This window comes from Oncorhynchus keta, chromosome 19 (assembly GCF_023373465.1).
Source record: "Oncorhynchus keta strain PuntledgeMale-10-30-2019 chromosome 19, Oket_V2, whole genome shotgun sequence".
In the NCBI taxonomy this organism is placed as follows: domain Eukaryota; kingdom Metazoa; phylum Chordata; class Actinopteri; order Salmoniformes; family Salmonidae; genus Oncorhynchus; species Oncorhynchus keta.
The window spans coordinates 60,049,060-60,062,198 of NC_068439.1; the positions used below are offsets into that span (position 1 = coordinate 60,049,060).

The 13,139-nt window shown below is 44.8% G+C and overlaps 1 protein-coding gene across 1 annotated transcript in view; it reads right to left on the bottom strand.

Moving 5' to 3' along the window:
- Positions 1-13,139, bottom strand: part of tnfrsf21 (tumor necrosis factor receptor superfamily, member 21) — a 47,720-nt gene that overhangs the window by 9,611 nt on the left and 24,970 nt on the right. The window contains exon 4 of the mRNA XM_035794111.2: positions 12,565-12,830. Within this exon, the coding sequence (XP_035650004.1) occupies positions 12,565-12,830 (266 nt within the window). The remainder of the gene's footprint in view (positions 1-12,564; positions 12,831-13,139) is intronic.

The window sequence follows — 13,139 nt, forward strand, 5'->3', positions numbered from 1 at the left end:
ACTGACCATCCTGCCAATCCTTGACTTTGGCGATGTAATTTACAAAATAGCCTCCAACACTCTACTCAGCAAACTGGATGTAGTCTATCACAGTGCCATCCATTTTGTCAACAAGCCCCATATACTACCCACCGCTGCGACCTGTATGCACTCGTTGGCTGGCCCTCGCTACATATTCGTCACCAAACCCACTGGAACCAGGTCATCTATAAGTCTATATTAGGTAAAGCCCCGTAGCACTATAGCACCACCCACGCGTAGCACGTGCTCCAGCAGGTATATTTCACTGGTCATCCCCAAAGCCAACACTTCCTTTGGCTGCCTTTCCTTCCAGTTCTCTGCTGCCAATGACTGGAATGAACTGCAAAAATCACTGAAGCTGCAGACTTATACCCCCCTCTCTAACTTCAAGCATTAGCTGTCAGAGCAGTTACCGATCACTGTACCTGTACACAGCCAATCTGTAAATAGCACACCCAACTACCTCATCCCCATATTGTTATTTATCTTCTTGCTCTTTTGCATCCCAGTATCTCTACTTGCACATCATCATCTGCACATCTATCACTATAGTGTTAATGCTTAATTGTAATTATTTAGCCTCTATGGCATATTTATTGCCTACCTCCCTACTCTTCTACATTTGCACACACTGTACATACATTTGTCTCTATTGTGTTATTGACTGTACGTTTGTTTAGGTATAACTCTGTTGTTGGTTTTGTTGCACTGCTTTGACTTATCTTGGCCAGGTCCCAGTTGTAAATGAGAACTTGTTCTCAACTGGCTTACTTGGTTAAATAAAGGTGAAATAAAATAACAATATAAAAAAGGCATCTCTTATCTCTGCCTCTGTCATAGACAGGAGCCATGGGACACTGCAATCACTGATGTTACAGCTGACACTTAACATCTTCCCCAACAGAAGTGATGAAGGGGTTTCCTCCTACTTCTCCTCCTCCTCCACCTGCTCACATAACATATTTACTGGCTGTCCTGAAACCAATTAGTCAGATAGATGCTATTGAGAGAAACCACACTGTCTTTCTGGTGTTCAAAGTAGTAGGGACCTTTGTCCCAACTGGGGATAAACCCAACAACCAATGAAGCACTAAACAATTTATATTGCTATTCACACAGTCCTAACACTTCTGGACAAGAGGAACCCCTATGTGAGAATGCTGTTCATTGGCTAAAGTTCAGCATTCAACGTTATTGTTCCTTCCAAGCTCAACACCAAGCTCAGGGTCCTGGGATCTGGACACCACCCTCTGCAACTGGATCCTGGACTTCCTGAAGACTAGACCACAGGCTGTGATGATTGGCAACAATACCTCCTTCACTCTGACTCTTAACAAAGGGGCCCCCCAGGGGTGTGTCCTGAGTCCTCTGCTGTACTCCCTGTTCACCCACGACTGTGTGGCTTTGCACGACATCAACTCCATCATCAGGTTTGCTGATGACACCACGGTTGTAGGCCTGATAACTACCAAGGACAAGTCAGCCTATAAGGGAGGAGGTATGTGAACTGGCATTGTGGTGCCAGTACAACCACCTCTCCCTCAACGTCAGCAAAACAAAGGAGTTGACTGTTGACTTCAGGAAGCAGAGGAGGGAACATGTCCCGATACACATCAACGGGACTGCAGTAGATAGAGTCAGTAGTTTTTAGTTCCTCGCCGTCACTAAGGACTTGGCATGGACCAGCACCACCAACCTTGTCAAGGGGGTGCAACAGCGCCTCTACTTTCTAAGGCGGATGAAGAAATTAGGCATGCTACCCTGGGTCCTCTCCAAATACTACTACATCACTGAAAGCGTCCTAACTAGTTGCATCATGGCCTGGTACAGGAATTACTCAATCGATCTGCGACCGCAAGGCACTCCAGCAGGTGGTGAAGATGGTCCAGTACATCACTGGGACTGAGCTCCTATCCATCCAGGACATCTACTTGAAACAGTGCCTGAGGAAGTCCCGCAGCATCATCAAGGGTCCCACACACCCCAGTCACGAGCTGTTCACTCCCTTACCATCGGGCAGACGTATTGGAGCATGAGGTCTGACACCAACAGGCTCAGAGACAGTTTCAATCTACAAGCCATCACTGCTGAACACTTGAACTGGACTGACTCTCTGCACCTTAGCACACATACACTCATTCACGCACACTCCCACACAGACATACAATCATCCCCACAGACACACTTTGCATTGTCGAGAAGGAACCTGAAAATAAGTATTTCGTTGGAAAGTATATACCATATGTATCCTGTACTTACGACTAATAAAACTCTAAACTCATTCTGTTAAAGCAGTTTATGGGAAGTTGACCTGAGGACTTCCATGCCACAGAGAGCCAACGTTTGTTTCATCTCTGCGTCTATATGCCTCATTCAGATGACTGAGTGCTTTTATAGCAGGTTTAAACGTGTCTATCTGGGGCACAGAAGAAAGAGGGAGACAGCCCCAGAAACACCTCCCATAGAAAACACATATCCTACTGCAACATAACATGCTGAGAAGATTGATGCTCCAACTTCAGCAGTTTGGTTCTCATTTCACTTCTAGCTGCGGTTGCGAGGAGGGTGTTTTGTCTGCCGGCTCTTTTGAAATCACAACAAGTACATGTACTGTAAGTCAGGTTCCTTGCTGTCTAAATCATCGTAACACGTGCCCTAGACCTTATCAGCGGCAATGAAACAGAGAGTGGAAAGAAAAAACACATTATTTGGTATTTTGAACATATGGTTGGGCAAAACTGTTTTTTTCAGTGGCATTATCAGTAAAATGATGGGTAGGCCTCATTTAACACTAACAATGCAGTGACATCAGTCAGGCTGTAACCAGCTGAGACAGAGGGCTGTAGGAGAGACTCACTCAGCAGCTATGGCTCACCTCTCCCTTGGACCATGACTTGGAGGAGTGGGTCATCTGCAAACTGAAACATGAGGACATCATGCTCCACACTCATACCAACACACGCTGACACATGCAAGAGCTGCATGTTCTGAAAGAGCTGCAAAACCTGGACCCGTACAAATCAGCTGTGCTAGACAATCTGGACCCTCTCTTTCTAAAATTATCTGCCGCCATTGTTGCAAACCCTATTACCAGTCTGTTCAACCTCTCTTTCGTATTGTCTGAGATCCCTAAAGATTGGAAAGCTGCCGCGGTCATCCCCCTCTTCAAAGGGGGTGACACACTAAAAACAAACTGTTATAGACCTATATCCATCCTGCCCTGCCTTTCTAAAGACTTTGAAAGCCAAGTTAATAAACAGATCACTGACCATTTCGAATCCCACCGTACCTTCTCCGCAATCCGGTTTCCGAGCTGGTCATGGGTGCACCTCAGTCAAGCTCAAGGTACTAAACGATATCATAACCGCCATTGATAAAAGACAGTACTGTGCAGCAGTCTTCATTGACCTGGCCAAGGCTTTCGACTCTGTCAATCACTGTATTCTTATCGGCAGACTCAATAGCCTTGGTTTCTCAAATGACTGCCTCGCCAGGTTCACCAACTACTTCTCAGACAGAGTTCAGTGTGTCAAATCAGAGAGCCTGTTGTCCGGACCTCTGGCAGTCTCTATAGGGGTACCACAGGGTTCAATTCTCGGGCCGACTCTTTTCTCTGTATACATCAACGATGTCGCTCTTGCTGCAGGTGATTCCCTGATCCACGTCTATGCAGACGACACCATTCTGTATACATCTGGCCCTTCTTTGGACACTGTGTTAACTAACCTCCAAACAAGCTTCAATGCCATACAACACTCCTTCCGTGGCCTCCAACTGCTCTTAAAAGCTAGTAAAACCAAATGCATGCTCTTCAACCATTCGCTGCCCGCATCCGCCCGTCCAACTAGCATCACTACTCTGGACGGTTCTGACCTAGAATACGTGGACAACTACAATTACCTAGGTGTCTGGCTAGACTGTACACTCTCCTTCCATATCAAACACCTCCAATCCAAAATCAAATCTAGAATGGGCTTTCTATTTCGCAACAAAGCCTCCTTCACTCATGCCGACAAACTTACCCTAGTAAAACTGACTAGACTTCAGCGATGTCATCTACAAAATAGCTTACAATACTCCACTCAGCAAATTGGATGCAGTCTATCACAGTGCCATCAGTTTTGTCACCAAAACGCCTTATACCACCCACCACTGCGACCTGTATGCTCTAGTCGGCTGGCTCTCGCTACATATTCGTCGCCAGACCCACTGGCTCCAGGTCATCTATAAGTCTATGCTAGGTAAAGCTCTGCCTTATCTCAGCTCACTGATCACGATGACAACTCCCACCCGTAGCACGCGCTCCAGCAGGTATATCTCACTGGTCATCCCCAAAGCCAACACCTCCTATGGCCGCCTTTCCTTCCAGTTCTCTGCTGCCAGTGACTGGAACAAATTGCAAAAATCACTGAAGCTGGAGACGCACCTTTCCCTCACTAACTTTAAAAATCAGATATCTGAGCAGCTAACTGATCGCTGCAGCTGTACATATTCCATCTGTAAATAGCCCACCCAATCTACCTACCTCATCCCCATATTGTTTTTATTTACTTTGCTGCTCTTTTGCACACCAGTATCACGACTTACACCCCATCATCTGCTCATCTATCACTCCAATGTTAATCTGCTAAATTGTAATTACTTTGATACTATGGCCTATTTATTGCCTTACCTCCTCATGCCATTTGCATATAGACTTTTTTCGTGTTTCTATTGTGTTATTGACTGTATGGTTGTTTATTCCATGTTTAACTCTGTGTTGTTTCTGTCGCACTGCTTTGCTTCATCTTGGCCAGGTCGCAGTTGTAAATGAGAACTTGTTCTCAACTAGCTTACCTGGTGAAATAAAGGTGAAATACATGTTTTTAATTTTTTAAATGCAGTATTACATGTACATGCTGACACACACACAACCTGGATCAGCCTCTGTCCTTTCCTCTTCGGGCTCCTTGCCTTACAGCTATGATGAAATCACTCTATTGGAATGAGAGAGTCACAACTTGCAGACTTGTTTTTGAGTTGCTGTGCGTTTTGTTGCCAACCTATTTTGCTACCTGACAACTTTACGGTTTTTACTTTTTAATTACCGTTCATATTTTTGTTTTTTTCCCTCAACTTTTTCACTCTGGACGCTTTATCTGGACACGATTCGTCAGGACATCCAACAGCCGAAGCTAAGTAGTAACATTAACATGATGCCTTCTAATTGCAGTCGCTGTACTCGCCTTACGGCGAGGATAGCTGTGCTACAAGCCCAGCTTCAGACGCAATCGTTAGGCAAGGGTAATTTCTGTGTAGGAAAGGATGAAACAGCGTCTGTGCCACCAGTAAGTACAGATAGTAGTATAAATCCCCTGGCACAGTCCCCGCAGCCGGACAACTTTCTCATGGCTTCTGGAAGGAAATGCTGTAAGAACGCTCAACCGGTGTCGCTCATTCAGCCGACAGAAACTTTGAACCGGTTTTCCCCATTAAGCAGCGAGTCGGAGTCAGAGGCCGAGTCTTCTCTGGTCTCTACTCCTCACGTTACGGGGTCTGAGACGCCGAAGCTTCCCACCATTAGCTCTGACAAATTGAAAACTCTAGTCATTGGCGACTCCATTACCCGCTAATCTGAAGATGGTGCTGGCTAAAGCTAAAACTGGCGAGTGTAGAGAGTATAGAGATATTGTTATCCATGTCAGCACCAACGATGTTAGGATGAAACAGTCAGAGATCACATAGCTTCTGCGTGTAAATCAGCTAGAAAGATGTGTCGGCATCGAGTAATTGTCTCTGGCCCCCTCCCAGTTAGGGGGAGTGATGAGCTCTACAGCAGAGTCTCACAACTCAATCGCTGGTTGAAAACTGTTTTCTGCCCCTCCCAAAATATATCATTTGTAGATAATTGGCCCTCTTTCTGGGACTCACCCACAAACAGGACCAAGCCTGACCTGCTGAGGAGTGACGGACTCCATCCTAGCTGGAGGGGTGCTCTCATCTTATCTACCAACATAGACAGGGCTCTAACTCCTCTAGCTCCACAATGAAATAGGATGTATGCCTGCCAGCATAGTGGAGTCTGCCACTAGCACAGTCAGTGTAGTCAGCAATCACCATTGAGACCGTGTCTGTGCCTCGACCTAGGTTGGGCAAAACTAAACATGGCGGTGTTTGCCTTAGCAATCTCACTAGGATAAAGACCACCTCCATTCCTGTCATTATTGAAAGAGAACATGATACCTCACATCTCAAAATAGGGCTACTTAACCAGTTTATCCTGTGTCATTATTGGATAAAAAGACGTGCCTGTTTTAAGCGCAATATTTTGTCACAAAAAGATGCTCGACTATGCATATAATCGATAGCTTTGGAAAGAAAACACTCTGACGTTTCCAGAACTGCAAAGATATTATCTGTGAGTGCCCTAGAACAGAAGATTCAGGCAAAACCAAGATGAAACTGCAACCAGAAAATGAGCAGGATTTCTGAGGCTCTGTTTTTCATTATCTCCTTATATGGCTGTGAATGCGACAGGAATGAGCCTGCCCTATCTATCGTTTCCCCAAGGTGTCTGCAGCATTGTGACGTATTTGTAGGCATATCATTGGAAGATTGACCATAAGAGACTACATTTGCCAAGTGTCCGCACGGTGTCCTGCGTGGAAATTGGTGCGCAAAACTCAGCTGCTGGTATTTTTCCATGGGATTCTGAGACGAAAGCAGGCTTCCACGAACGGCATATCAATGAAGAGATATGTGAAAAACGCCTTGAGGATTGATTCTAAACAACGTTTGCCATGTTTCGGTCGATATTATGGAGTTAATTTAGAAAAAAGTTTGACGTTTTGGTGACTGAATTTTCGGTTCTTTTCGGTAGCCAAATGAGATGTACAAAACGGAGCGATTTGTCCTACACAAAGAATCTTTCAGGAAAAACGGCACATCTGCTATGTAACTGAGAGTCTCCTCATTGAAAACATTCAAAGTTCTTCAAAGGTAAATTATTTTATTTGATTGCTTTTCTGGTTTTTGTGAAAATGTCACGTGCTAAATGCTACGCTAAATGCTATGCTAGCTATCAATACTCTTACACAAATGCTTGATTTTCTATGGTTAAAAAGCATATTTTGAAAATCTGAGATGACAGTGTTGTTAAGAAAAGGCTAAGCTTGACAGCAGGCATATTTATTTCATTTCATTTGCGATTTTTAGAAATGGTTAACGTTGCGTTATGGTAATGAGCCTGAGGGTGTATTCACGATCCCAGATCCGGGATGGGTAGGATCAAGAAGTTAATGTTAGATCCCTTACTTCAAAGGCAATTATAGTCAATGAACTAATCACTGATCATAATCTTGATGTGATTGGCCTGACTGAAACATGGCTTAAGCCTGATGAATTTACTGTGTTAAATGAGGCCTCACCTCCTGGCTACACTAGTGACCATATCCCCCGTGCATCCCGCAAAGGCGGAGGTGTTGCTAACATTTACGATAGCAAATTTCAATTGACAAAAAAAAAAGACGTTTTCGTCTTTTGAGCTTCTAGTCATGAAATCTATGCAGCCTACTCAATCACTTTTTATAGCTACTGTTTACAGGCCTCCTGGGCCATATACAGCGTTCCTCACTGAGTTCCCTGAATTCCTATCGGACCTTGTAGTCATAGCAGATAATATTCTAATATTTGGTGACTTTAATATTCACATGGAAAAGTCCACAGACCCACTCCAAAAGGCTTTCGGAGCCATCATCGACTCAGTGGGTTTTGTCCAACATGTCTCTGGACCCACTCACTGTCACAGTCATACGCTGGACCTAGTTTTGTCCCATGGAATAAATGTTGTGGATCTTAATGTTTTTCCTCATAATCCTGGACTATCGGACCACCATTTTATTACGTTTGCAATTGCAACAAATAATCTGCTCAGACCCCAACCAAGGAACATTAAAAGTTGTGCTATAAATTCACAGACAACACAAAGATTCCTTGATGTCCTTCCAGATTCCCTCTGTCTACCCAAGGACGCCAGAGGACAAAAATCAGTTAACCACCTAACTGAGGAACTCAATTTAACCTTGCGCAATACCCTAGATGCAGTTGCACCCCTAAAAACTAAAAACATTTCTCATAAGAAACTAGCTCCCTGGTACACAGAAAATACCCGAGCTCTGAAGCAAGCTTCCAGAAAATTGGAACGGAAATGGCGCCACACCAAACTGGAAGTCTTCCGACTATCTTGGAAAGACAGTACCGTGCGGTACCGAAGAGCCCTTACTGCTGCTCGATCATCCTATTTTTCTAACTTAATTGAGGAAAATAAGAACAATCCGGAATTCCTTTTTGATACTGTCGCAAAGCTAACTAAAAAGCAGCATTCCCCAAGAGAGGATGACTTTCACTTTAGCAGTGATAAATTCATGAACTTCTTTGAGGAAAAGATTATGATTATTAGAAAGCAAATTACGGACTCCTCTTTAAATCTGTGTATTCCTTCAAAGCTAAGTTGTCCTGAGTCTGCACAACTCTGCCAGGAGCTAGGATCAAGAGAGACGCTCAAGTGTTTTAGTACTATATCTCTTGACACAATGATGAAAATAATCATGGCCTCTAAACCTTCAAGCTGCATACTGGACCCTATTCCAACTAAACTACTGAAAGAGCTGCTTCCTGTGCTTGGCCCTCCTATGTTGAACATAATAAACGGCTCTCTATCCACCGGATGTGTACCAAACTCACTAAAAGTGGCAGTAATAAAGCCTCTCTTGAAAAAGCCAAACCTTGACCCAGAAAATATTTTTAAAAACTATTGGCCTATATCGAATCTTCCATTCTTCTCAAAAATGTTAGAAAAGGCTGTTGCGCAGCAACTCACTGCCTTCCTGAAGACAAACAATGTATACGAAATGCTTCAGTCTGGTTTTAGACCCCATCATAGCACTGAGACGGCACTTGTGAAGGTGGTAAATGACATTTTAATGGCATCGGACCGAGGCTCTGCATCTGTCCTCGTGCTCCTAGACCTTAGTGCTGCTTTTGATACCATCGATCACCACATTCTTTTGGAGAGATTGGAAACCCAAATTGGTCTACACGGACAAGTTCTGGCCTGGTTTAGATCTTATCTGTTGGAAAGATATCAGTTTGACTCTGTGAATGGTTTGTCCTCTGACAAATCAACTGTAAATTCCGGTGTTCCTCAAGGTTCCGTTTTAGGACCACTATTGTTTTCACTATATATTTTACCTCTTGGGGATGTTATTCGAAAACATAATGTTAACTTTCACTGCTATGCGGATGACACACAGCTGTACATTTCAATGAAACATGGTGAAGCCCCAAAATTGCCCTTGCTAGAAGCATGTGTTTCAGACATAAGGAAGTGGATGGCTGCAAACTTTCTACTTTTAAACTCGGACAAAACAGAGATGCTTGTTCTAGGTCCCAAGAAACAAAGAGATCTTCTGTTGAATCTGACAATTAATCTTAATGGTTGTAAAGTCGTCTCAAATAAAACTGTGAAGGACCTCGGCGTTACTCTGGACCCTGATCTCTCTTTTGAAGAACATATCAAGACCATTTCAAGGACAGCTTTTTTCCATCTACGTAACATTGCAAAAATCCTAATCTTTCTGTCCAAAAATGATGCAGAAAAATTAATCCATGCTTTTGTCACTTCTAGGTTAGACTATTGCAATGCTCTACTTTCCGGCTACCCGGATATAGCACTAAATAAACTTCAGTTAGTGCTAAATACGGCTGCTAGAATCCTGACTAGAACCCAAAAATTTGATCATATTACTCCAGTGCTAGCCTCTCTACACCTGCTTCCTGTCAAAGCAAGGGCTGATTTCAAGGTTTTACTGCTAACCTAGAAAGCATTACAGGGGCTTGCTCCTAACTATCTCTCTGATTTGGTCCTTCCGTACATACCTACACGTACGCTACGGTCACAAGACGCAGCCCTCCTAATTGTCCCTAGAATTTCTAAGCAAACAGCTGGAGGCAGGGCTTTCTCCTATAGAGCTCCATTTTTATGGAACGGTCTGCCTACCCATGTCAGAGACGCAAACTCGGTCTCAACCTTTAAGTCTTTACTGAAGACTCATCTTTTCAGTGGGTCATATGATTGAGTATAGTCTGGCCCAGGAGTGTGAAGGTGAACGGAAAGGCTCTGGAGCAACGAACCGCCCTTGCTGTCTCTGCCTGTCCGGTTCCCCTCTTTCCACTGGGATTCTCTGCCTCTAACCCTATTACAGGGGCTGAGTCACTGGCTTACTGGGGCTCTCTCATGCCGTCCCTGGAAGGGGTGCGTCACCTGAGTGGGTTGATTCACTGTTGTGGTCATCCTGTCTGGGTTGGCGCCCCCCCTTGGGTTGTGCCATGGCGGAGATCTTTGTGGGCTATACTCAGCCTTTTCTCAGGATGGTAAGTTGGTGGTTGAAGATATCCCTCTAGTGGTGTGGGGGCTGTGCTTTGGCAAAGTGGGTGGGGTTATATCCTTCCTGTTTGGACCTGTCCGGGGGTGTCCTTGGATGGGGCCACAGTGTCTCCTGACCCCTCCTGTCTCAGCCTCCAGTATTTATGCTGCAGTAGTTTATGTGTCGGGGGCTAGGGTCAGTTTGTTATATCTGGAGTACTTCTCCTGTCCTATTCGGTGTCCTGGGTGAATCTAAGTGTGCGTTCTCTAATTCTCTCCTTCTCTCTTTCTTTCTCTCCCTCGGAGGACCTGAGCCCTAGGACCATGCCCCAGAACTACCTGACATGATGACTCCTTGCTGTCCCCAGTCCACCTGGCCATGATGCTGCGCCAGTTTCAACTGTTCTGCCTTATTATTATTCGACCATGCTGGTCATTTATGAACATTTGAACATCTTGGCCATGTTCTGTTATAATCTCCACCCGGCACAGCCAGAAGAGGACTGGCCACCCCACATATGCTCTCTCTAATTCTCTCTGTCTTTCTCTCTCTCTGAGGACCTGAGCCCTAGGACCATGCCCCAGGACTACCTGACATGATGACTCCTTACTGTCCCCAGTCCACCTGACCGTGCTGCTGCTCCAGTTTCAACTGTTCTGCCTTATTATTATTATTTGACCATGCTGGTCATTTATGAATATTTGAACATCTTGGCCATGTTCTGTTATAATCTCTACCTTGCACAGCCAGAAGAGGACTGGCCACCCCACATAGCCTGGTTCCTCTCTAGGTTTCTTCCTAGGTTTTGGCCTTTCTAGGGAGTTTTTCCAAGCCACCGTGCTTCTACACCTGCATTGCTTGCTGTTTGGGGTTTTAGGCTGGGTTTCTGTACAGCACTTTGAGATATCAGCTGATGTACGAAGGGCTATATAAATAAATTTGATTTGATTTGAGAGAGTATCAACTGGGGAGGCAGTGAGATTAGCAATGTTTGGGGCTCACCACCTGTGGTTTGTGTAAAAATAACCCAGTCACGGAGCTTAGCTCCAAACGGTGTCTTAATGAATAAACAAGACTGGGGTGGCAGCAGGAAAATGCATCCTCTCCCTCCCTACTTTCCTCCCTCTCTCCCTCCTTCCTTGGCTCCATTCCTCCCACACATAAGACAGCCAGCCCACTCTGGCGGAATCACCACACACAGACCTCCTTTATGACTCACACGGCTGGGGAAGTCTTATGTCAATGGAACCACACAGTTGAACTTTATAGCTCTCTAAAGAGGAATACCATACGTGTAGACCTACAGTACACTCTGTCTGGTACCAATTTGGCACATGACGGATGTATGATCATTTCCTGGTGGTTTTTTACTCTCACGTCACTTACACCACATGACCCAGTGCTAATATAATGGAATAAGGAGAAAACCTGTAGTAATGGCCAAAAGTTTACTGAGGGAACATGGGAGACGAGCGAGGGAGGAGCCTCCAGCACACTATGCTCCCTACTCCTGTGTTTCTGCTTCCCTATTCCCTCCCTCACCAAATGATGTATTACCTGCCATCTCATCCACCATGGATTGAGATAAACCACACCATATATTACCAACATTATTAAGTGGTGATGACAAGCAGAATTACAAAAGGCAGCCTGTAAGATATCGACGGGTCTCAATATATTTCCTAAGAGGACTATGACAAGCCCTTAACTAAGAATCTAACCTTGAGCAGACAAGGACACTGGACATGGGGATAATATGAAATGTATCTGACAGAGGGGAGAAAGAGAAGAAGAAAAGTGGATGGCGATGAATGATCAACTGTTCCCTCTGACCTCTATAGTGCTATGAGGCCAAGCCAGGACAGTCAAAGGGGCACTTAAGGCAGGAGGGTTGGCCACCCCGCTTGTGACTTCTTTAAAACTAACGTTGGCATCCCATATGTGATTTCTATGTTTGTGTGCATGTGAAGTGACTTGGTACACTGGAGATTTCATGAGATAATATGAGAGCCTGAAGACTCATAAGTGAGGAGTGTAATTTAGTCCAAAGAGCCCACCTGTGATTCAAGATGGGTGAGTACACTGGGATACATAACATATTATTTATGCCAGAGATTCAAGGTACTGTAGTAGAACATACCTGAGGATTGTCTTCCATGACGCCCCGTATCTTCTCCACCACATCGATGCGGCGGTGGCGGTGCAGGGCGTTGATGAGCTTGGCCAGGTTAGCGTCCCCGTCACGGATGGTCCAGTGTTGCAGGGCAGCGTATGCCCGGTCGTGGTCCGACTGGTAGCCATTGGAGAAGGCTGCCACCTCGCGCTCTGTGGCATTGGCCAGGGACTGGTACATGTCGATCCACTGGCTGCCAATCTGAGCTGCCACCAACTTCAGGATGTCCACACCTGGGTAAAGAGAGGAGACGACAGGTTATTGTTATGCAATGTGTGGAATGGACTGGAGCCATGGATGAACAATGGAAGTCCCTCTTGACTATTAAGTCACATGGATCCATTGTTGGTCATGTGACATCATATGATCATTTAACCCATTTTGCCTTTGCAACCCTTTTGATTTATTTACAGTAATTATGTCCATTAACTACTTAGAAGTCACATTAAAAAAGCATGCAATTAGATTACATGATTTCTACTTAATTTTAAGGTCAGAACAGTTCAACGCAACATCCAACTAAACAACCTACATTGCTAATA